We start from the raw sequence: 26,867 nt of genomic DNA, 5'->3' as shown, positions 1-26,867 counted from the left end.
ACCTGAAATAAATAAATTTGTTTACAAACCAACCAATTTTTTAATTAAATTTGAAAATTTAAATTTTATTCTGTAATTAAAATGACAGAAATTATTTAAAATGGTCTGAAAATGTAATTCCATGTTCTCTAATAAGCCTATGTGTAGAAATGAAATGCTGATCTATAAATCACACAATCCTGAGTACCCAGGTTCTGGTGTGGGTGTAACAAGCAGCAATCACAGCTCCTCCTATTCCTATAGCATGAATAGTGAGTCCGGCTAGTCTTTATAACACGCTTGGGTGGCATATTATTCTGCGATTACACCACTTCCTAGCCCCCTCCTTTACAAACTCTTCCTATGAGATGCAAAATTGAAGTGCTCATTTAAACGGCAGCTCGAACGCTGGAGGAGGCAGAAGAATAGCTGGCTGTGTCTCTGTGAATGGATATCTGTGACAAGCCTGTCTCCAATCACTGTAACCTGATAGTCTTCAAGGCTGCATGTAATTCAGGGACTGCTGCTGCATTGAAGAAACTGCAAGCATCTTGTTCTTGTTGAGGACACAGAAGATTATGGTGTCACCTGGCCACCTAACATTTCACCTGGAAAACAATGGGACTGAATTACAAAGGAGCTCTCGGAAGCAGCAGCATCAGTGCCTTATGCAGTACTGAGCCAGTGCAGTGATGCTTTTTAACAATGAGGTCTCACCTCTGAGCGGTTGCTGTCTCCCTCTGTTGCTGTGCATTATTTGCAGATAGCCGGTTGCTGTCATTTCTGGGTGTGTGCTTTCTGTCAGTGCATCGTATATATGTTGTGGGGACACCTGTGTGGAGAGGAGGTGGTCTATCAGATGATGGATATGCTGAGCTGATTTTAGACCAACACCGTCTTTGATCTGGCAGACTATTCTGCAGCCCGTGCTATCCTTGCAAGCTGCTCACTCAGGGGACCCATGAGCAGAGGAGCCACCCTTCAGCGCAGGACCACCTACCACATCTCATTGACCTTAGTCAAATTAGAGGCTGTAGGAGAAGACAAAAAAGCAGAGAGCACTGAGGTATACCGAAGACATGACACCCCCTCACTTGGAAGCACCCCTGGATTGGCCCATTGCCTATCCCTGGACAGGGAATTTTCTGATGTCTGGGCATGGGGAGGGCCCTCTTCTGGTTCCGGGGTGAGTGGAGGAAAAGAAAAGTCCAGTACGGAAGCCAGTTTACCTGTGATTAACAGCAGCGTGGAGACCGGTGTTACAGCAAAGGTGACTTCAGGTACTAACAATGCACCACCACCAGTTCCTTCAAAATTTTTCCCACCTGAAGCTGAAACCTTGGTTCCAAAGCAAGCAGAATCTGCACAAAGTACTGCTACAGTGCTTAAAGAGAAGGCCACAGGAATTGCCAGCTCCTCAGGTTTGGAAACAGGGGCCAAACTCAAAAGTGGTACATCTTCTTCCCTACCCGGAGAAGGAGATGCTACAGCTAATACCCATGGCACTACAATAGAAACAACAACGACCCCTGAGACATCATGCACTGTGGGTCACTTGTCTCAAGATGTTTGCTCTAGTACAGTTGCCAGTGCAGAATGCCCAGCAAAGACACCAACGCCATTAGCAACTGAAACATCAGGAACTACTGGGAAATCGCAACCTTTAGTCCCCAAAGAGGTAAAGAGTAATACTATGACATCTAGTATTCCAGTACCAGCACCAACTGATAAGGACACAGGGTCATCAAGTGCTACAACTCAGAAACAGGATCTAAAGAGTTCTCATGAAGCAAGTAATGCAGCTTCAGTACAGGGAGACAATCGCACAGGTGCACCCAGCAGTGGAGTCCCATCTGCGCAAAACACCAAATCTTCAGGAGCTCCACCACCAGCAATGAAAGACACCAGAACAGCTAGTGCTCCAGTGCCATTTAGTCAAAGGGAATTTCGCTTTGGAGAAGTGCGGGTAATTCGAGGATCTCTTATCAGAAGACCAGCACTGGATACTGATGTGTCCAGGGATTTAATATGCAGTCCTATAGCACCAGTGTCTGGGGCCAGAATCACTGAGGGTGTCAGCCCTGAGAAACCAGTTATTGAATCTAGAATTACCCGTCGCAGTTTAAAGGCAATAAAGTTACCAGCTGTATCATCTGACTCCCCACCACACACAAGTGCTTTACCAGTTTCTACGGAGAAGCCTATGAAAGTTTCTGAAAATCTTGACAAACCATGTGTAGTGTCATCCAGCATACCCCGTGTTACAGCTCCTCCAATAAGTGCTGCCCGCACTGCATCAGCATTGTTTTCTGCATCTCGATCTGGAGGAGCCCCTGTAATTGCTGCAAAGCCCAGTGAGGCCAAAATAATCGCTGCCAGAACTGCTGCAAGAGGAGCTAAGGCAGCAACTGCAGGGGCAGGTAGCGAAGAGTCTACAGGAAGCAAAGCAACAAAAAGTGGAGATACTGGCACATACCCCGGAGCAAAACCACCTGTTACTGTATCCAAAACTGGAGCAACAACTGTCACGCCTGTTAAAGCCCCAAGTATTATTACTAAACCGGTGACTTTATCAAGTGACACTGTACTAACAGCAGCCCCTAGAAATAAACCTTCATCTACTACAAAGGCTCCAGTGCCTGGCACAGGAACATATCCAGGGGCCAGAGCACAGAATATTGGGACTAAATCTCCTGGTGGCAAAGCAACTAGTGATAGGCCTGTTACCTTGATAGAAAACAAAACTTCAAGTCCCAGTAAGCTAACATCATTCACACAAAAGACTAGAGAATCTACGCTTGTTGTGTCCGTTTCACCCTGTGGTGATGTATCCACTTCTTTGCATGGTGAGGAGGAAGATCTCACCCCAGACAGTGATGATCCTGGAAAGAGTAAGCGGCATGAAAGATTGTTTCACAGGCAGGATGCTATGTGGATCAGCACTAGTGTCACCTCTGACTACTTTCTTCAGAATTCTCCTAGCCGGCTTGGCGGAAGCCCTCGGCAGCATTCAAGTCCTACTTTTTTTTCTGGGCCAAGATATTCCTTCAGCTCTCCATCCAGTCCACTTCTGCCTGTACCCTGCCAACCTGGAACACCATATCGTGAAGCACCAGTGACTGTGTCCCTCTCAATCAGTCCAGACAGGTCTGGAGAATCTCAGAAGAACAACTCCCAAGTGGATAGCAAGACCAAAGCTCCAGGTACTCCAATAATAGGATTACCAGGATTGTCTGGGCCTCCTGAGCAAGTAAAGATAACACCTGTTCTATTAACACCATGTAAAGAAAAAGGGAGTAGAATTCTCAAACTCACAAAGGCCTCTAAAAGTCAAGTGGAAAAATCGGAGCCCCGTGAAAAAAGTCAAAGCCAAAAAAGTGGCTCCAATCGATTGTCCTGGCCTGAAAATGAAGGTAGTAAAAGTCGCTCAAAGTCCTCCACAAAAAGCAGCCCAAGAGCAGAGACTCCAAAACTTTCTGGGGGTGGAAAAAACCTGTTGTCTCCATCCTCATGTGACCCCAAAGCCTTTAGAAAGGGAAAAAGCAGAACAGTGGACAACAGTGACCTTGACCTACTACCTGAAGATTTGAAGAAAGTAGGAAAGGAGGGAGCATCTCCTACTGGGGACAAGGCCAGGGCATCTGCAGCTAGGGACAGGAAAATGCTGAAGTTCATTAGTGGCATCTTCACCAAGTCCACTGTGGCTTCTTCTGTCTCCCCAAGTGGATTAAGTCCTGGAGATGAAAGAGATTTTGAAAGTGAGTATCTTTTTTCTTATAATTCTTTACTAATAGCTTGTTTTAAAATACTTTGGTTGAAAGTGATGTACACCGCCAACAATCTATACATTCATTATTATATATATATATACCGTATATACTCGAGTATAAGCCGAGTTTTTCAGCATTAAATTACACTCGAGTCAAGGAAAAAAAAAAAAAATTCCCTGTCCGCTCCGACGGGCTTAAGCTTTAAAAATGGCGCCGCCCGTCGCATACATGTCACCGCGCGCGCGCCGACGCCGCTCGTGTAATTTCGGCTATTCCTGGCCTCTCCCGAGCGGCGGCGCCGCTCGGGAGAGGCCGGGAATAGCCGAAAGTATACGAGCGGCGGCGCGTGCGCGCGCAATGACGTGTCGGCGCCAGGCGGCGCCATTTTTAAAATGAAGGCGCCTCTGGAACAGGTAAGTGAAACAGCTTCACTACCTGCCATTATGCAGGGCTGCGGGCACACTACAAGGGATGCAGTGCTGCGGGCATGGTCCACCTGTACCATGCCCACAGCACCGCATCTCCTGTAGTATGCCCACAACCCCGGATCCTCTTGTACCATGCCAGTACCCTGCATTCTCCTTTACCATGCCAGTACCCTGCATTCTCCTTTACCATGCCAGTACCCTGCATTCTCCTGCACCATGCCAGTACCCTGCATTTTCCTGTACCATGCCAGTACCCTGCATTCTCCTGTACCATGCCAGTACCCTGCATTCTCCTGTACCATGCCAGTACCCTGCATTCTCCTGTACCATGCCAGTACCCTGCATTCTCCTGCACCATGCCAGTGCCCTGCATTCTCCTGTACCATGCCAGTACCCTGCATTCTCCTGCACCATGCCAGTACCCTGCATTCTCCTGCACCATGCCAGTACCCTGCATTCTCCTGTACCATGCCAGTACCCTGCATTCTCCTGTACCATGCCAGTCACCCTGCATTCTCCTGTACCATGCCCGCCGCCCTGCATTCTCCTGCACCATGCCAGTACCCTGCATTCTCCTGCACCATGCCAGTACCCTGCATTCTCCTGCACCATGCCAGTACCCTGCATTCTCCTGCACCATGCCAGTCACCCTGCATTCTCCTGTACCATGCCCGCCGCCCTGCATTCTCACCCTAGGCTTATACTCGAGTCAATGATTTTTCCCATCTTTTTGTGGTAAAAGTAGGGGCCTCGGCTTATACTCGGGTCGGCTTATACTCGAGTATATACGGTATATATATTTGGTATCACATTAATTTTTATGCAAATCTTTCCATTAGAGCTGCATTCTATATAAGTCATATAAGCTGTTTATTGTTTTCATATTTATTATATTGTATTTAGTGTTTATTCTATTGTTTTAATCTTCTTAAAGTTTAACAAAATTTACCCAGGGGCACAATTTAAAAAAGCTGTTTATTGCTATGACCTTCCAAATCTTCTTATATGTTAACAATTTTCTTCCAGGCATACAATAAGCATATCCCCACCATACATAGGGATTTAAAATATATAAATCCATAATTATTCTCTCCTGTTGCCATGCTCATAGAAATGTTCCATTATGTATGGTAAAGCTGAACTCCTGGCAGATATAAAAGGCATAAATTAATGCAGCTTTGTAATCATTATTACATCATTAAGTGTATTTTTAAATGCAAGAAATGCCTGTGTTTGACTTATTATTGGTCTCTTGCAGTCTGTACAGTTGAGTTTGTGGGGGGAGGTAACAGCACAAGGACCAATCACGTATGCTACAATGCATACTGATAAGAGGAGATAGCAGAGTTGCAGAGAGATGAACTCCTCTGTGCACTTCTTTTCCTTTCACTGTCCAATCATAGGATGGGGGAGGAGACCCGTGAGTGAAAGTGAAACCACTGCAGATAAAGATCAAGTTTATAGCTAGATAGGGCTGTGCTAGATGGGACAGAGCTATGTAAATCCTAGCACTGGATGGACAGAAATGCAAATCTTTTGGCAGTCAAAACAGCTCTCACATATGTAATCTCATGTGTGTATTTAGCCGGTTTTCTGGAGTTCAGCTTTTAATGGTAAAACAGGTATATCATCTTTTTTTTCCCCCAAGAATAGGCCTGTACCATACAATAGGTTTTCAAATGCATGAGCATGAGATTATACTCTTATTGCAAATAAAAAAAAGTAGAAATATCTGCTCTCAAGAATTGAGATAGGCCATCAGTACATCAGGACTAATCAGTTTTAGAATATATATATATATATTTATATATATATATATATATATGTGTGTGTATGTATGTATGTATGTATATATATATATATATATATATATATATATATATATGTGTGTATATATATATATATATATATATATATATATATATATATATATATATATATATTATAGTTTGTAGACTCAATAACATTCACACAGACTGAAAAATATACACTGATTTGTATTATTTTTTTTTTACCAAAGAAATGTAGCAGACTTCATTTTGGCTTAAATCTATGAAGATAATTGTTTTGCCAATTTTTTTTTAACAGAAACGAAGAAAACGTGTTTTTTTAAAACATTTTTGGTATTTTTTTCATTTATATTGCAAAAAATAAAAAACCCAATGGTGATTAAATACCACCAAAAGAAAGCTCTGTTTGTGTGGAAACAATTATATAAATTTGATTTGCGTACGTACAGTGTTGCATGACTGAGCAATTGGCTGTTAATTACTTCAATACTGGGCACTTTTACCCCACTTTTACCCCACTTTTACCCCCTTCCTGACGAGGCCAATTTTCGGCTTTCGGTGATGTGACACACTATGACAAATGCAGTCATGCAACACTGTACCCATCAGAATTTTTTTTTAACACAAATTGAGCTTTCTTTCGGTGGTATTTAATTACCACTTTTTTTTTTTTTTTTTTGCAAAACCAACAAAAAAAGACTGAAAATTTTGATATAAAACACATTTTTTATTAGTTTCTGTTATGAAATTTTTAAAATAAACAATCTTTCTTCATAAATTTAAGCCAACATGTATACTGCTAGATTTATTTGAGGAAAATAACCAAAATGAGTGTAAAGTTATTTAGTCTGTAAACCACAAACTATGGTATACAGTATATATCTGAAAATCGATCAATCCTGCTGTACGGACGGCCTATCTCATTTCTTGGGGCCTGAAAATGCCAGGACAGAACAAATACCCCACAAATTACCCCTTTTTTGGAAAGTAGGCAGTCCAAGAGATAATTTGTAAGGGGCATGGGGAGATTTTTTTGAAGTTTTAGTGCTTTTTTCAAAATTTTTTGGAAAATTAAGAAATTAAAAAAAAAAAAGGATTTTTAAACATTTTTTACATACTGACCATATACAGACATATATAACTCATGTGGCCATGATCAGGGACACTGACTGGTGACAGTAGGTAAAACAAAACAAAAAAAATAATACTTTTTTAACATTTTTGAATATTTTTTTATTTTTATTGCATTTTTTCTTTTTTTTTTTTTTTTTTTACCATTTCTTTTTTATTTTTACATAAAGTGACAAAATGAATACAGTGTTACCATAGTAACAGTGTACTATTCTGGGGAGGTAATCAGTATTTTTTTTTTTACACACTATAATTGCATATAACTGTATTAGAAAACTACTCATTCAGTGGTTACTATTGTGATTAGCGGTGATTGGCCACAGTTAACCATATAGTACAGATGGGATGTGATTGGCCCTGTCTGTACCATGTAATGACTGTGACCAATCACAAAGCCTTTCATTGTGTACAACTGTCATGTGATCTGCTGTTTTTGGCCACAGCAATCACATGGTACCAACAGCTGGTGGGTACAGTGATTTGTCATCGGCCGTGTCCAGTGGACATGGTGGGTAACAGATCACACCAGGGTGCAGCCCGTGGGGAACGGATGAGGTGTGATCTTGGAAGGTCATCATATGATTTCCTCCCAGAACAACAGTGCTACTGCCCGGCAGTCATATTACAGTATGACAGGCAGGAAGTTGTTAAAGTAGCCAAGTGCTGAATAGCAAAAAATACCCTGGTTATGTAGGGGGTAAAACCTACTGGAGGTCAAGCAATTAAAGGGATTGTAAAGGCAGAAGTTTTTTTTTTTTTTTTTTTTTATGCATTAAGATAAAAAACATTCTGTGTGCAGCAGCCCCCCTCAGCCCTCCTAATACTTACCTGAGCCCATCTTTATCCAGCCATGTTGCAGGAGTTTCTCAGCTGTCCGGGACTCCCCTCCTCATTGGCTGAGATGTGCGATTGCGGTCAATCAAAGTCAGTCAGCCAATCAGGAGAAAGAGGGGCAGGGCTGGGTCGCTGCTCCGTGTCTGAATGGACACAGAGAGCTGTGACTCGGCTCGGGTGCCCCCACAGCAAGCTGTTTGCTATGGGGGTACTCAACAGGAGGGAGAGGCCAGGAGCATACAGGAGGGACCCGAGAAGAGGAGGATCTGGGCCACTCTGTGCAAAACTAACTGCACAGAGGAGGTAAGTATAACATGTTTGTTATTTCAGAAAAAAACAAAAAACAAGGCTTTACAATCACTTTAACTATGCCCATGTGGATGAGGCCTAATTATTACAAGTTTCAAATTAGCATTAGGGTCTATGTCAAGGGGCTTTCATTCACTTTATGCCATTTTTGCCTCACGTCAATTCCCATGGGAATGCAAAACCCAATAGAAACAGGTAATTTAAAGGCTATTTATTTACACATATTTTGCACAGGGTATATATATTAAGTTGCACAGAGACACTATTTATTATGTAGAGCAGCGCTGCAACATTTGGTTTTTATCACTTTGAAGGCACTAGCACTTTAATTTGCAGCAAGCAGCCACTGATTATTTATAGTATATTATTAACACATGCACATATACGCACCATAAGCGCGAGGATATACCGGTATACATCTTTTTAAATCATAATGACAACAGAAACTACCCAAATGACCCTGATCAAAAGTTTACATACCCCAGTTCTTAATACCATGTATTGCGCCCTTTAACATCAATGACAGCTTGAAGTCTTTTGTGGTGTTTGTGGATGAGGCTCTTTATCTTCTCAGATGGTAAAGCTGCCCATTCTTCCTGGAAAAAAGCCTCCAGTTCCTGTAAATTATTGGGCTGTCTTGCATGAACTGCACATTTGAAATCTCCCCAGAGTGGTGCAGTGATATTGAGGTAAGGAGACTGAGATGACCAATCCAGAACCTTCACTTTATTCTGCGGTAGCCAATGACAGGTCAACTTGGCCTTATGCTTAGGATCGATGTCATGTTGGAATGTCCAAGTACGTCCCATGTGCAGCTTCTGGGCTGATGAATGTAAATTTTCCTCCAGTATTTTTTGATAACATACTGCATTCATCTTCCCATCAATTCTGACCAAATTTCCTGTACCTTTGTAGCTCACACATCCCCAAAACATCAGCAATCCACCTCCGTGTTTCACAGTAGGGATGGTGTACCTTTCATCATAGGCCTTGTTGACTCCTCTCCAAATGTAGCGTTTATGGTTGTGGCCAAAAAGCTCAATTGTGGTCTCATCACTCCAAAGGACTTTGTGGCAGAAGGTTTGAGGCTTGTCTCTGTGCTGTTTGGCGTATTGTAAGCGGGATACTTTGTGGCATTTGCCTAGTAATGGCTTTCTTTGGGTGACTCGACCATGCAGCCCATCTTTCTTCAAGTGCCTCCTTATTGTGCATCTTGAAACAACCACACCACATGTTTTCAGAATGTCCTGTATTTCACCTGAAGTTATTTGTGGGTTTTTCTTTGCATCCCGAACAATTTTCCTAGCAGTTGTGGCTGAAATTTTAGTTGGTCTACCTGACAGTGGTTTGGTTTCAACAGAACCCTTCATTTTCCACTTCTTGATTAGAGTTTGAACACTGCTGATTGGCATTCCTTGGATATCTTTTTATATCCCTTTCCTGTTTTTTACAGTTCAATTACCTTTTCCCGCAGATCCTTTGATGATTTTTTTGCTTTCCCCATGACTCAGAATCCAGAAACGTCAGTGCAGCACTGGATGAAAGATGCAAGGGTCTGTCAGGAGTCCAGAAACTCATTGACCTTTTATACACACACACTAATTACAAGAAAACAGATCACAGGTGAGGATGGTTACCTTTATTAGCCATTCAAACCCCTTTGTGTCAACTTGTGTGCATGTTATCAGGCCAAAATCACCAGGGTATGTAAACTTTTGATCAGGGTCATTTGGGTAGTTTCTGTTGTCATTATGATTTAAAAAGAGTAATAGGTGGCTTCAGCCAAACACTAACCATGAGCGAAAGGAGTTAAAAAAAGTTTTTGTGTTATCATTCATATTCTTGGAAAAATGGCCAAGAAATCATAAATTCTGCTAGGGTATGTAAACTTATGAGCACAACTGTATATGATCATTATTTAACATCTATTTTCAATCTGAATTCGTAAAATATTTTCATATAAACATAAAGCTTGGAAATAAAATACTGAGCAAATATATAACAAATCCAACCTATAACAACACTATTACAACAAGTAAAAGAAAATGATATCACTTACTCTGTAGACAAAAAAGGCTGCATGTAAAGGTTGGAGGACAGAGCTGACCCCACACAGGAGCACATATAAATAAATTAAAGGCCAATCAATTCGGGACAGTTAAAATTAAAATAAATCTTTCTTTATTCTTGCCATAAAGTGAAACTTTTGGGGTGAGTAGGGAAGTTTGGACATATTTTATATTTTTTTACTATCTGTGTCCCCATGGAGATTTCCCTTTACTATTTTCTCAGTGAATCTACACTACAATTTCTGGCATTTGATGATGCTCAAGAGTTAAACTACCTATTATTTCTTATTTCCCTTGGGGACTCTTGAGATCTCTGCACTGGTTGTGCACACTTGCCATGAAAAAAATGAATGGTCGAGTTGCTTGGTAGATTTTTTTCCTTTTATGGAGTATGCAGAGACAGAGATAGAAACCCCTTTGAATATTTTATTTCTCTCTGCATCCATGCTGGGGAGATTCCTTTTTTCTGTATGTCTTGGTAACCATTTTCACCAGGACTGAAATAGAAGGTAATTCCAAAATTACAACTTGTCACTGGAACAAGAATAGAGGGGAAATGTTCCAGTAGGAACACTTGTTGAGGTGACAATAGTCTAAAGCTGGCCATACACAGATAGATTTTTGTTGTTCAGCCTGCAGGCAGAATGAAAGAACTCTAACAGATTCCTCCATCCACGCTAACAGTACAGATTGATGAGTCCCCCCTTCTGGGCTATTGTATTCTGGCAGCCAGCACTGTCAGAATACCCAAACAGTGCGTGATTGAATGCAGACAATGTTCGACCAACAATTTTCAACAAGCTCCACCAACAAAAGTCAAGGAAAGTTGCCAGAAGGGACATATACTGCTCGAGCTTCGGATGACCCACATGGAAATAGCCAATGTTTGAGCAGTGTATGGCCAGTTTACAAAAGTATTTTATCTCTTTTGAGAAGTTTCCTCTTGGCTCCGGTTGTGTCTACGGGACAGGAAGTGAAGGGAAATCTCTCCAGGGGAACACAGACAGCAGAAAAATAAATCCAAATTTTAGGCTCTGTTCACACTATTGTGATGTGCCATGAGTAACACAGAATCACATTAAACTTGAAATCACATTGTTTTCAATAGTTCCTGTTCACATTAATGCAACTCAGCATGGCGTAAGTTTGGAAAAGTTTCCTGTACTACTTTGGTGTGATTTCAGCGTGATTTTGGCCCCATAGGATATGCAAACCACTTCAAAGCAGCATCAAAGTGGCACTACATAATCACACTGAAGGTCAGATCAAAATATGATGACAGCAGTGTGACCCTAGCCCTAATCATTCCCTTTTCTAATCAACACTAAAAAAAAAAAGTTTTGGATTTAGAAAATTTATGGACGTGAAGTTAATTCTTAATTATGGTTACCACCTTTTTTTTTTTGTACTACTTTATGTTCTATTCTATATCTGACCCTCCCTTCTAGATTGTAAGCTCTAACGAGCAGGGCCCTCTAGTTCCTCCTGTTTTGAATCGTATTGTAACTGTATTGTCTTCTCTCACATTGAAAAGTGCTGCGCAAACTGTTGGCGCTATATAAATCCTGTATAATAATAATAATAATATCTTTTTGGAAGGGGTGTTTCCTGTTCAAGCCAGGTTGATTTTGCAATATTAGCGTATCTGAAAGCTTTTTTTTTATTAGTTAAGGAATTTATCGTTGTTAGGGACTCTTAGGTTTGTAAGGATCATTATTGAGTATAAATAACACTGAAACTGTCATTATTGAATATTGCAATTACTTGGGAATTTGTTAGCTATGTGCAGGCGTATTTGCGAAATACTAAACAATAGATAAATCTAATATCATAGCAAGGCTGTTATATTTTGGGACACACTAACTGCAATAGTTGAGTAATGTTTTAGACTTTCCCAGAAGGTGAGCAGGCACTTAAAGCATATCTAAACTCAAAAACAAAAAAATAATATATTTCATTTACTAGTCCTTAGATGGGAAGGCTGCATTATTTTTCATTTTTCAGGCCACGAACATTTCAGAAAGTACAGAAATTTTCTGTTGACCCTGCCAGAAACGCAGTGTCCTTGTCATTTCCTGTGAGGTAGAAAGAAAACAACAAAGGACCTAACATTATTGTGTAAACTACAATTCCCTTTAATCCACCTTGTGCTGGAGATGAACAAAGGCAGACATAGCTAAAGTCAAGCCTGTGTGACAACCATGATTGCTCCATAGATTCAGTAGAGAAGAAAAAATAGACCTAAAGGTAAATACATTTTGTTATTCACAGAATCAGCAGGTGAAAATTAAGGGGAAAAATAATGCAGCCACTGCATCTAAGGACTGGTAAGCTACAATATATTCAAGCTGAACTCCAGGTAAAATTTAAAACTATCCTTCCAGTGGGACATCTCCTGCATTGCTTGTTTTTGTCATGGGTACTATTAAAAAGCAGTTTTACACACCCCATCCCTCATTTACACAGGCTTCTGTGACTGGTCCCCCTGAAGCCTCTTCAGGGGGGAGAGCTGAAAATAGCTGCAGGTTGCACTGTGATGTCAATATGTACAGTGCAGAACCAGCAGTCCTGCATTGTAAGTAAGGGCGCTGAGGGCCTGCCCTCAACCAGAAGCAAAAAAGTGGAGAGTGTTGGCTGCCAGGGGGGTGAGGGATACGGCAAATAAAATTTCTTTAATAGTATCCTAGGCAAATATGAGCGTTTAACCCTTGTTGTGTAAGGATAAGTCAATTGCAAGGGTCGTTTTGACATTTCCTTGGAGTTGAGGTTTAATCTCTTAATGTTTTATTAAAATAATATAATGTGCAGAGAATAAGCATTTCTATTACCATTCTATCTCCCTGTGGACGTTTGAAGACATTGTTTAAATGAGGGGCCATTATATGTCCAGTGGTGGACATATTGGCTGTACAGCCCACAGGGGTCTCTGACATCCTGGCATTACAGATCTGGCTGCTCCTGCCTGTAATGGGCCTCAGAATCCCAGTGGCCCAGGATATTTTTAGTGAATAAAAAAAATGTGACCTGTGGGCTGCACCACATGGAGCAGGTTTCAGCAGGTCCAGAGCCCTCCCGTTTCAGGTAATATAACCACTGAGCACAAGTACAGGCCAATGAGACCAATAAAGAGGGGCCCTTTACTCAAGTACACCAATATAACATGGTCTTCTCCCAATAAACATCAATCATTAGGACCACTTCTTTGAACCCCAATATAATAGGGACCGTCTGTTGCTGAACACCAATGTAATGAAGACATTTACGCCAACCAATAAGAGAGCGATGAAATTAATACAGATCATTTGTAACAGGGGAATTTACACTGACTATCAATGTAATAGGAGACTTTAAACTGAGCACCCCAATATAATGGTGGTGAATGTAAATGCTTGTTACATTGGTGGTAAGTATAAATGCTCCTATTACAGACATGGCCAGTGTAAATGCCTCCTTTACATTGGGAGCCAGTGTAAATTTTTCCATTACATTGGTGGTCAGTAACAATGTACCCCTTGCTGAACGCAAGTGTGTCAAGGGGCCTTTTTTAGAGAGAAGTATAAATTTGATGAATGGATTTGAGAGAAAGTTAGGGGAGAGGGGTCTGATGGTGGCTGAATTTGAGGGGGCCTCATATTAGAAGGGATGGTGGAACCTGAATTCTGGTAATTTTGTTATAAACAGCTTTTGCAGCATATGTTTCTCCTGGACAATATAATGTGTTATCACCGTCTCCCTCCTCGCAGAAGATGCAATGTTCTATTGTAGTTTGTAGATTTTTGCTAGGTGATATCACTTGTAGTTGCTCTAATTTGCTATTACAGTGCAATTTACGCAATTTGCTATAATGGCATTAAGCAGTATAATGTGTTGTTACAGTACAGTGATTTGTGACAGTGACATATTAGGGTCAATTCACTAAGATGGACGAGTTATTTTTATTCCAATTGCTATTTTATCTCATAATAATTTTCTCCTAAAAATGTACAATTTGTAAACATACGTATAATTTTTGTGTGGAGTTTTTGCTTGAAATTACTTATTTTTCAAAGATCATTAAAACTCACAACTCAGTGAACTATAATGTACTGTTTATGGTATTTGTCATTATAATATTATTAACGGGGGCCAAATATCATTTGTGTATAGGGGCCCCTTGCTGACTTTGCTACTGGCTATGCCTATGCCTTCCCCTATTAGGTCATGAGTTAGATCTGTACAGAAGTTATGCTAACATGCTGAGAAAGAGCAATGGTCATATTGATCTTAATTATCCTAATTAAGAATTTGCTGCTTACTATTGTCCCGTTGTTTCTCTAAATTCCTGCCGATCAGTTGTTTGCTATGTCTATGCCTTCTCCTATTAGTTCATGATTTAGATCTGTACAGAAGTCATGCTTACATGCTGAGAAAGAGCAATGGTCTTTCCTTGGCTCACCTTAATGGTAAGCAAGTCCAGAGATCTCTCCTTTCCTATCAAAAGTGGAAAAAACATTACCAATTTGAGAATCACTAACCTAGACCATGTATGTAGGTCAGAGGTTTCGCCTTCCCTGTCTGTTGAGTGTGACAATAGACAATTACCATTTTCTAAAAGAAGCCAGCAATTGCAGCACCTGTATCTCATTCCTGATAGGTTTGCTCAAAAGGTTTCTTTCCATAAAGCCTGGTACACATGGGCCAGCTTCTGTCACACAGGCATCCTGGAAAACCAGCATCCCAGCATCCAATTAGCATTCGATCAGTGCTGGCAGCCAATGACTTACAATGCTGAGCATTGTGTTCTAGCGGGGGGGGGGGGGGGGTCAGTCCCCCTTTTTAGAACACAATAGCTCATCAGGGAGATCACTTTAGTAAGAATGGATAGTTAGTACAGTGAGCTCTTCCCGAGCTCCTCAGTTTCTCTTCATTCAGCCTGCTGGTTTGAACCATAAAAAAAAACTGATAGTGTGTACTAGGCTATTAGTTGGGATGACCAAACGGTTCGGGTCGACCATCGGTTTGACCCGAACATTGACTGTTCGAAATTCGGCTGAATTCCGAACTTTTTGCGGAAAAAGTTTGGAATCCAGCAACCAGAACTGACCAAAATGCAATGGGACAGGAACTGGGCTTTAAAAGCCCGTGATTGGACCAGAACCATCAGTAAAAGCCAATTGAGGAGGCAAGAGGATGCTAGGAATGGGATTGGAGTGACTAGGGGGTCCAGAGGCCAATCAGTAGTGAATACGCCCCCCAGTATATAACATAGCCCCCCCAAATCTCTAGCACTGTAATACAGGGGCTGTGGAAGAGAGTGGAAGCAGTTCTGTTACTCCTGCTTCAAAAGTGTCATTTAGCAATTATTAGTGTGAGGAAAGGGATATCTAGTGTAGTTAGGGTACTATTTTCCACTATAGTTAGATTCAATAATCTAGTTTCTGTAGGGAAAGTGTTAAGTGTCAGGGTGACCGTAGTGTAGTGTAGGGTGAACTGACTCTGACTGCTATGGCAGGGTGACCAAACTCTTCCATGTCAGGGTGACCGCCATAGAAAAAAGATTGTTTGTCTTAGAATTGCAGTAGAGCAGGGATGGGGCTCCGCTACTTTCACACCTGGCCGTTTTAGTTGCAAGCGTTTATTGGGCTTTTTTGTGGTCGTCTTTGGAGGCAGGCATGACATCTGAACTTCTGTGTAGGGGTATATATACACACACACATATATGTATATATACACATACACACATATAGGTGTGAAAGTAGCAGAACCCTATGCCTGCGCTAATGAAATTATTTGCAGGCATAGGGCTCCGCTCCTATCACACCTATATGTGTGTATGTGTATATATACATATATGTGTGTGTGTATATATACCCCTATACAGAAGTTCAGATGTTATGCCTGCCTCCAAAGACGCCCAAAAAAATGTCTGCAACAACACACCTGGGCTTTTTTGTTGCAGGCGTTTTTTTGGCCTTTTTTTGGGCGTCTTTGGAGGCAGGCATAACATCTGAACTTCTGTATAGGGGTATATATACACACACACACATATATGTATGTGTGTATAGAGAGGTGAACAAGGACACAGGCCAAAATAAAAGACATGACAGAGGGTCTAACCCCTCTTACTCTATCTGAACACATTGTGTTTACATTGCTTCTACAGCGTGCTCCTATGGAACGATTTGCAGAAATGTCTGAAGCCCTGGGCATCAGATACTTACTGGGGCCGGACCGTTGGTTCTAGCGCTAGTCAGTAGGGGAAGGGGAAGAACCACAGGAGTCACTGAGACTTGGCACTGCATTTAAACAGCGATGGGACAAACAGACACTGTCCCTAGGTTAAAATGTTTTTTTTTTTTTTTTTTAATAAGTGGGTGTAGTTCTGCTTTAAGAAGCATGAACCTACTGTTTGGTAGCTATCAAGAATATTCTTGCCTATTAGCTGGCAGGTATGCCGAGACATATAGTTAGATGATGGAGAGCTTTACATTACCCTGCATACATTGAAGGCTTTTTCTGTTATTGTACTCAAAAAGCATTATTTGGTTAGAAGAATCTGGATATGGCTATGCATCCTTATTCTCATCCACAACCAGTGCCTATAGGGCATAAGAGTAGCTTTACTCAAGCTATTATTTAATCCTCTAGTCCTTTCTCACTGTTCACAGCAGCCAGCTAGCACTATGCAGCTTTGGGCTTAGGTCTTGTTTGGTTGCATGCTGTGAAGAGAGACATTTGAAGGATAAAATAGTGTGTCTTTTATCATTGTAGGCTTTATTCTAATGGTCATCACCTGAATAGTGTAAAGATGGAATTTGTGCCTATCCTTGTATCGACTCTGATTGTTCAATAAATTCATTGTTGTCTATTTGTTTTGGTTAAATCATTTAGACCTGCTTTTCTCAACTAGGGTTCCTAGGGGTATCTTAAGCAACAACTGACACCAATGATCTTTAACCGCTTCAATATTAGATACTTTTACTCCCTTCCTGCCCAGGCCAATTTTCAGCTCTCACTTTGAATGACAATTGCCCGGTCATGCAACACTGTACAGTACAGTCTGTACCCATATGAAATTTTTATCACACAAATAAAGCTTTCTTTTGGTAGTAATTAATACTGAGTTTTTTTTTTTATTTCATTAGCTAAACAAATACTGAAAATCACATCAAACATTTTGCAAATAAATAATCTTTCTTCATAAATTTTGGCCAAAATGCATTCTGCTACATTTCTTTGGTGAAAATAACCCAAATCAGTGGGCATATATTATTTAGTCTGTAGGAAAGTTATAGAGTCCACAAACTATGATATATATATATATATATATATATATATATATATATATATATATATATATATATATATGTATATATATATATATATATATATATATATATATATATATATATATATATATATACTAGCAATGCATACTAGCTCATTGTGCCTTTGTCCTGCAGGGTTTGTTTGTTTTTTGTTTTTTTTCTTTGAGGATACAACCGCTTTAACATCATCATTGAAAGTGAAAGTAAAAGAAAATCCCACATTTTGGGTTGTCCCCAGAAAAGTAATAGAGGGGAAATCTTTCAATGGGGACACTAGTTTTGGTGACCTGTGCGGCTCCAAAGAATTCCCTTAATTTGCAGGAATTTCCTCTCATTCTTCCTCTTTTGGATATGGGACAGGAAGTGAAGGAAAATCTCCCCAAAGGCAAAAAATATCTGACAGGGGATATAACCCTACTTTACTTTATCAAAAATGAAAAAAAAAAAAAAAAAGTTTTGCCTGTAGTTCTAACTTCTAAGCATGTCTTTGGAGTCCAGGAGGAAACCAGAGTACCAAGAGGAAACCCACGCAAGCATCAGGTAAACATGCAAACTCCAGGCAGGAGTTAGTATAGAAAAGGTAGTGCTGTAAAAACGAACTTGTGGGTTTAACTTATGATGTTTCGCTTTTTATTTCTTCATAGTCGATGTAAGTGGCAGACATAGCAGAAGTGAGTCCTTTGCCTTCTTTGTGCTATAATGTGCTCCCAGGGGAGGACTGGGAAGGGGGGCAGGGTGGCAATCGCCCCCCCGGCTGCTCTGATGCGGGGTAAAAAGGCCACCCTCGGGGCTGGATTAATGTAGGGGCCAGACGCTGTATACAGCTGCCGGTCGCCGCTACACAATGTTATATTTGCAGAGCTGCAGCGGAGCGGTATGAGTGGGCAGAGTTGCTCCTGCACCCGGCTGGCACAATACTAACACAGTCACTTCCCTGTCAGGCAGGGATCTCCACCCGACAGGAGCTTCCTAGGCCCCGCCTGGCGTGATGTCATGTATTTCTGTTAAACCTCCTTTCCTGCTATTAACATTAAATTATGTTACCACATTGCATCATGTTTGTCTTGCTTCATAACATCTGTATCCATTATAAAACCAGGTGGGCATGGATGGCGAGCTCATTGGATGGTTCAACGGGCCACTTGACTGGACTTGCCCCCCGGGCTTAAGGCTACCAGCCCTCCACTGTGTGCTCCTCTATCCATATCAGAAAGTTGGGTGTTGAGGGGTTGAATTGCAGCCAGCACTCTCTCACTCTGACATTAGCAGAGGGTATTAGTTTCACACTACACATCTACCAATTCTCAGTAGGCTGGACCAGTTCAAACATCAGCTAGTAAACCTTTGTATGGCCACTCATTAACATTTTCCCTTTTTGAAGCAACAGCTTTCTACTACCTTAAAAGCCTTTAGTTAAAATGCCATGCACCCATGTATGTAGATTTCCTAGCACATTTAATTAAGGCTTGTGGAGTGCATTGCGGGCTCCACACATTCTGCTTACAGTGATAAAAGTAAATAGCAGTTTTTTTACACATTTTGGCATAGTGGATTTTTAATTAAAAGGTAAGAAATATTACAAAAATTTTACACAGTGGATAATTATGTTTCTGGCATGGTTATATATTTTAATGAAAGTGTACCTTTTAAGTCTATCTTGCATTATTAGCATATCTGTAAATAAATAACACATTTAAAAAAAAACATAACTATAATAATATCCTACTTAATTTGTATAAATACATATTTGTTGGCTTCCCATTGTGAATGGTATTAGCTGCCAAATATGTATTATATTGTAGTGCTCTGCCTCTGTTAGGCTAAAGTTTTTGACTTCACTGTAGTGGAGCGAAGATCTTTTCTTTTGGTCTGGTCAGGGTTTCCCAGGCTGGATGATTGATTTCTCCTGCCTGTTTCTGGAGGAAGCTTCCAGAAAATAGAGTAAGGAGGGTCAATCACTCAGTTGTGAATATAATCAGCCAATCCCTGGGAGGGGTGATAACTATTTGGGAGGCATTTCCAGTTCTTTCCTCTTCAGTGAGGGTTCCAGTTCTTATGGGGCTGCTGGGAGGTTGCACATATAAGAAAATGTTTGCAGTTTGGGCCTCAGTAGTTGCTGCACTAAGGACCTGTAATAGATTTGCTAAAAGATTGATGCTGGAGGTCACTGTCCTGGAGTTCTGGTCTGGAGAAGGATCTTTTGTCTTCCTCACTGAAGAGTGTAATGTGGAAGCTGGTTGAAAGACAGCTCCTGGGACCTAGTTTGGCACTTTCATGTGTGCCTGCTGCTATAAGATTTGAGCTCCTGTTTGTCCTCCTGTTGTTACCTGATATTGTTTTGGAGTACCCTGAACACCTTAAATCACCTTCTGTTCAAGTTTCTGTAAAACTAATCCACAGAACAGAACAATATCCCCATGGGTGTCCGCAGGTAGGGGCAGGGGGGGGGGGGGGCAAATATCCCCCTCTGGAATTTCAACTTCCCCTTTAAAGTGGTCATTAAGCCACTTTATACCATCCTGTCTGGTCTGTTTATTATCCTATGTGCCTCTTTGTCTGTGTATGTGTTTTGAAAAAGTAAGGCGTTCTTTACCAGTTTTCAGAGCACCGAGCACCGCTCACGTGACCTGTCGGCTCTCATCTCTCCCCATCTGACAGCTGCTTGCAGTGGGTATGGCCGAGGATTCCTCGTTGTTGTCATTTGGGAGTGGGAGAAGAGGGGAGAGGCAGTGGGTCAGGTGAGCGGCGATTGGCGCTCTGAAAACTTGTAAAGAATGGCTTATTTTTATAAAACACAGACACGGGCAAACAGGATTATTAAACAGACTGTAGACAGGATATGAAACTTTAAATAAAACTACAGCAGCACTGACACAGGAGCAGACAGGGAGGGAGGGGAGAGGGCGGGCACTGACACAGGAACAGACAGGCAGGGAGGGAGGGGGGAGAGAGGACAGAGGAGGACAGGTGAGCTGCGAATGACAGAGGCACATAAACTGACCACAGTGTCAGGGCTCAGCAGCTATGATATACCGTGGTCAGTTAACAGAGGGGAGGACATAGCCAGGCAGGATCAGCCAGGTATTTTAGGTGATACAGGGGAGCCAAATTACACAGCACAATCACTGTGCTGTATAATATGCTTTAAGGGAACAGGATCAATTTTTTTTTTTAGGTTAACAAATGCTTTCAAAATAAATGCTGCCTTTTACCCTTTAAAAATAAATACTCAAAATAGGTATAATGACTAAGCCTCTCCCCTTCATGGCATTGTTAAAAAGGGGCAGAACATGGGTGACCTTAAAATGATGCCCCCCCCCCTGAAAAAAGTTCTGCGGAAGCCCATGAATATCCCCCAGTGTCTCTCAACCTTTTTTCAGTCAAGGCACCCTTTAAAATTATGGACAATCTCAAGGAACCCTGCAATATTATAGATTGTCTTAAGGCTCCCCTTCTAAAATGTAAAAACTATTCTGATAACGTTTCATAATGCAGCAACATTAATACATGTAGGACACCCAACGTTAAAGGGGATTTATTCTTCCAAAGCAAAAACACTTTTTTTCAAACTGCTACTGACTAGTATTCCAATATTTATTTTTTACTTCAGTTTTTCTCCTTCATTTAGCTAATGAGACCCTAAAGCTGATGGAGAGAGTCAAGGGAGGGTCAAACTAATGATGTCATTGGTCATTAGGAGGTTGGCAGCTAGAAGGTTGTAATGGTTCGCAATGAAAACATGTGGCTTTGTGTAACTAAAAGGCAAGTTTCATCCACCCACTGGCTTGTATGCAATTTTGTAGCAATTTTTAGGCATTTTGCCAAGGCACCCCTGAAAAAAGCTCAAGGCACCCTGGTTGAAAAAGGCTGCCCTAGACTGAATCTGAATTGTTGGTGTGCATGGAGCTGTGTCTGTGGTAGGCAGCCTCTGTACTAACAAGATAGACTTGGGCATATTCTCAGCGGCCCCTTCGGGGCAGAGAGCTACATAATATTCAGCCTATTTCCTTTTTTTGTCCATTATTCCAAGGCTTATAGGAGACTTTGATCTGTGCTCCAGTTACGGCAGAAAGAGCTGAGATTGATTGTGTCATACATCATGTGACCAAAAGACCATGGTCTCATTGGAAATGGGTTACAGTTTGGCATTCTCTAAATTCTGATCTAAATCATCTGCACGGCAAAACTATTTAAGCCAAAGCATACTGTACACATTTCAATTACTGTGCTCAGCTGAGTGGATTATGAAGGTTATGTTGATACAATGCCATTTTTTTTACCCAAGGTTCTTTTAAAAATCATGCTGCTACCTCCTTAGGGCTCTTCTTTGTAATACTAGCATGGTTTTATAGAATGTTTCATTGCACGGTTTGTCTGTTCCTGTAAATACACACATTTAAGCAAAATTTTCATCCAATGTCCGAGAGAAATAGGTATTGTGAGAGGGACTGACCCTGGTTTTGAACATTCATTTCTAGAAGCCTAGTGTTAAACTTGGTTCACACCTACTACTGCTCATTTTTGACACGTTTACTGTACTGCGTGTAGAGCAGCCCGTTCATTTCAATAGTCACGTGACTTTGACATTTACTTTTAACCTTCTCTGGGTTTTTTCCTTTACCTCCTCCTATTAATTTTCATTGTGCTGGCCAGCTTTGGCTCCCGAGGCCAGCAGGGCACAATGAACATTTGAAAAGTACTGTGGTGCTGCAAATCAGAAAAGAAAGCAGAAACAACATCATTCATATTGTTATCAGAAACCCAAATTCCTTTTTTTGTATGTGGAATTATACAGGTAGCTTTAGTTCAGAGAAAAACATTTCCACCAGTGTAATGAAAGGGGATTTTACCCGGGGAGTATTCGGCACCATTCACAACTAGGGCACATAAGATTTTCATTAGAGGGCATGTCACAAATCACCTATATAAAGGGTCTTTTTTTAGTTCATATAAGACTGCGCTTATGTAAAGAGGGTTATTATTATATGGGTAAAAGGGTCACTACAGACCCTTAATATGAACGGCCTTTCATCAGGGGTGCAGTAAAAGCTTGGCCACCAATATTGTGGAGAGAGCTCACTGTGGGAAGTTGGTGGTTGTGAGAGGTTCATATTGGTTTGGGTATAATGGCATATGATTTCACTTAAAGCCCATCTTTAGGATTTTTTAAGACCCCCCACACCCTGAAATATATATATATATATATATATATATATATATATATATATATATATATATATATATATATAATTTTTTTGTTCAGCAGTTCATTTTAAAAATCCAGAAGATCACAAGGTAATGAGGGTTAGTTCCCTATTATTGCCCAGGCTGCCATTATGGCACAACCCCCGAGGAGCATTGATCACCACTTATGTTTAGAGGAAATGAGCAGAATCATGCTGGGTGTCCTTCAGGTCAGAGGGAGATGGCACTGGGGGATAGACACTGTCTGTGAGGGAAGTATTGCAGCAGAAGCTGCCTTTTGTACTTTTACTTTTAATTTGCAAAAGCTGAAGTTGAGATTGAACTTTGTTACAGGTGTTGTTTTAGCACAATAATTATACAATCTATGTAGTAAAAGTGCTTATTTACATTTGGCTTTCAGGTTGCTACTCTCTTGGTATGGACTACTTTGTGAATTCTGATAAAAAAGTTGTCAGTTCTTTATAGTAGGCGTACAGGATGGTCACAACATATCTATAGTGTTTCATGCATAACCATAACCCCTCTTCCTTTTTCAGAATTTTTTCCCTTTCTTTTCATCTGGTAATCCTGCAAACAACACTCTTCCTGTCCTAGTAGGACATTGCCCACTCATAATACTGTATCTATGGAGGAGTGGTATTGTCATTCTAGGACAAGAAGTGTGTTAGGACTGCATGAATCCTTTACATCTCATCTCCATAACAAAGGAGAGGTGTTTTATAACTCACAGTGAAAACTATGAATAAAGCTAACTGATAACAATTAGCAGTGGCAAAGATAACCTAAAAATAATCAAGCAGATATCAGCAAATGCATTTGGTAGTGTATTTAACATACTAAAATGAGAAAGTAAGAGAAGTTCATATTTAGGGTTCACATACACATAAATGTTATGTTGGTCTACGCACATTATGAAATAATTTCACTAAAACAAAGCCCTCCAGCGGCGCGCTGTCACCACTGAGAGGGCTTCCATCTTCCTCCAGTCTTCCATCCGGGTTCGGGGACTCCAGCTGTGTGAGTGGCCGGAGCCAAAATGATGTCATTCCTGTGCATGCATGGTATGCCGGACCTTCAGAGCTCATGCGCCGGTGACGTTACTGGCTGCATCCGGGGAGAATATCTCCTAAACAGTGCACGCTTAGGAGATATTCATTTTACCTACAGGTAAGCCTTATTATAGACTTACTTGTAGGTAAAAATCACAAAGTAAACTTTACTACTACTTTAATGGGCTGTTACTGGCATCATAACATCATAAACATGTTTATTAATGAAAATGCCTTGTTTAAATGCAAAGAAATTAGTGCTAAATATCACTTTTATCTAATGATTTTAGAATCTAAGAACAGCTCATTTGCAGTCCAGCATCTGATACCTTCATATATTTTGTGTCCTTACTATATTATCCCAAAGCATTGAAAGCTTCCACTGCATGTCTAGCCAAAATGCTAAAAGTTAGGCATAGCTCCATAGAGCGACACAGAAGTGATCAAACATCTAAGTGAGTTTAAAATGAAAGGCCCAGTCCACCCAAATCTTGCCTCAATTAATATAAGAACTCCTTCAGTTTTAATCTGTACATATATCCAAAACATTTCTCTTAAGTTTTGGACCCATGGCAGTTTATCATTGCGGCCTATCACTCACTGGGTAGGTGTCCCTTCAGTTTCGGTCCCAGGGGAGATACAACAGGAAATAGTAAGACATCTAAGTAGTAGTAAGAACTGTGTAGTGCAAGGGCCTGCCTGATTGCACACAAATTGAGTGTTTAGGTTTGACCTCATATTGCATGATTTTGGTAAATTTAAAGGAAAATTGTACAAGAAAATTGCATGGCCAGCCTTAGAAAGTTGCCGCTAGAACAGCTGTCCATCTTGTAAGATTTATTCTCACATCCTCCTTTAGTGAAAGTTGTAAAGTTTTGATTTTCCATCACCTTTTGCCTTGGTGACAATGGTCACCAGGATAAATAGTGAAGGCATGGACAGCAAAGGAAAACCTGACAGGGGCCATTCCCCTTACCTGCACTACTCAAAAAAGAGGTGTATGTATGATTTAACTCACCAGCATTGACCAAAAAGTGAAATAGGTTTCCTGTAGGCTGACGTTTTAATACATTTTGGCAAGGTCATATGATTTTTTAATTGATTGGTTAAAAGACTTCCTTAAAAACATTTACAATATTTATTTAATGCTATGCTGTTACTGAAGCAATTGAGCTGAGTGCTTGGAAAATGTACAAGTAGAAAAATTCATAAGAATGACATGCTCTAACTTCTGGCAGCACCCAAGGCAATGTAACATTTCCAAGGTCACCATTAACTTTCTATGCTTATTTGCAGCTCACAGTTTTCATGCCAGAATCAAATTAACAAGTAAATGAAATAAAGAAAGGATAACATAACAGATTGGTTTAAACTAGATAAATAATTGATTCACATAGGACACCCGTGTGCTCTTAGGCATTCTGCTTTCCTTTGACCTGGTTTTGTAACATAAAGCAATGCATAACAAAATGAACTCCACTGGATGAAAAAAATGTGGTTTTACTTTATTGGCATGAATGTTAAAAACTTGGAAGATTGGTGGCTGAAAAAGACTAATTGGTCAATTTTTTCCTTTTTGTCTGGGTAGAAATATATATTTATCCCAAGCATGCCTAAAATCACTTCCTATTGATGATTAAATTTTAGTTTATTCTCACTAAGAAACCAGCAGAAGTTGTTGGACCATATTGCTCTGAATGTGGTCTGAATGGGATAGTTGTAGGGAACCAAGGCCAGGATCGTAGGTTTGAGATTTGCAAGAAAAAGCCTTAAAAATTATGAGAATCTGATAACTGAAAAAATGGTGACTGTAATGAGTCTGTTTTCAGTGGGCTTAAAGGAGGCCTATAATAAACATGCATGAAGGACTGCATTGAATTATCACTCTTTCTGAGAATCCAAGTTGAATGCCTGGCTATCATGCTTAGTGGCTACAGTACTTTCTGGGTCATTAGCATGTAATAGGAGGTATAACTTTCCTAATGTTCATGTTTATTGTATCAGTGACTCTGAATATATTGTAGCCAGAGACAACCAAGCAAAATTCAATTTTCAGAAAGTCAGCAATGTCAGCCTTTTTTCCTAAAAGGTCACCTGGGTAGTAGAAAAAAAAAGCTCAGGATCAATACACAACTTCAGTCTTGAACTGTCCCCTGCTGTACACCTTCTCCACCAAGAGATGTCCTCAATCTTCCAAAATGAATGATGCCCAGAAGTTGCTTAACCCAAAAGATTCAGGGCATACTGTGAGTGCAGGGCATCATTACCATACCCCCTAAAATGGTTTTACCAAGATGCCCTTCATTCACAATTCAGTGTTACTTTCTGCATCAGTAAGGATCACCCAGTCCAGAAGAGAGGTGAAGAGGACCCCGTGGTGTCATGTTACCAACCCTAAGACTTATGGAAAAGGTAAGTACATAAAACAATCAGCAAATCATACAGACAATGGAGGGGGGAGCAAGGTGCCTGGAGTTGGGCTTTATCGTGGACCTAGAAATTAATATATATTTTTTAATTTTAAGCGCATACATATTAAGTGAGCATGATAAGCAACACTTGGAGGTACACGCTACCTTTCACAAAATTCACAGTACTACACCTGGCATTATCAAGGATGGCACCATCTTTTTTTCAGGAACTAAGAAAGGTCAGCATTCCGCTCTTGGATTGAGATGCTGGCTCAGTCATTCCCTATTCTAGCCAAAATTTAGATGTTTTACCGTATACTCCTTGAGATCTAGTGGGTTCGGTGTCTTTATTCTCCCTGATGTCTAGTGTTGTTTTTTTTTTACACAGTATTCATGTTTGTATAAATACTGTGGTGTTGGTTGTGTAAATGGACAAAAGCGGTTCATAGAAGAATTGGGTGATTGTTATCCTGCAGTGTGAATCCTACATTGTGGTACCTCTACTTTAGACCATCCATTATCAGCCAAGTGTCTGTGAAACACTAGGTGTTCTCCAGAGGTTGCTATGGGTGCCTTGAGCAGGTG

General features: G+C 40.6%; 1 protein-coding gene across 2 annotated transcripts in view; it reads left to right on the top strand.

The window, feature by feature from the left end:
• Positions 1-204: 204 nt before the first annotated feature.
• The window catches only part of AGAP2 (ArfGAP with GTPase domain, ankyrin repeat and PH domain 2), a 292,090-nt gene continuing 265,427 nt past the window's right edge, over positions 205-26,867 (top strand). Inside the window, exon 1 of one of the 2 annotated variants that reach the window (XM_082244606.1) lies at positions 205-3,737. In XM_082244606.1, the coding sequence (XP_082100732.1) occupies positions 941-3,737 (2,797 nt within the window). In that variant the 5' untranslated portion in view covers positions 205-940. The remainder of the gene's footprint in view (positions 3,738-26,867) is intronic. The other variant, XM_082244605.1, reaches the window with a different exon arrangement.

This window comes from Pelophylax lessonae (genome assembly GCF_965119305.1).
Source record: "Pelophylax lessonae genome assembly, chromosome: 2".
NCBI classification, from domain to species: domain Eukaryota; kingdom Metazoa; phylum Chordata; class Amphibia; order Anura; family Ranidae; genus Pelophylax; species Pelophylax lessonae.
The sequence above is the reverse complement of the archived record's forward strand: the minus strand, read 5'-3'. Positions and strand labels throughout refer to the sequence as shown.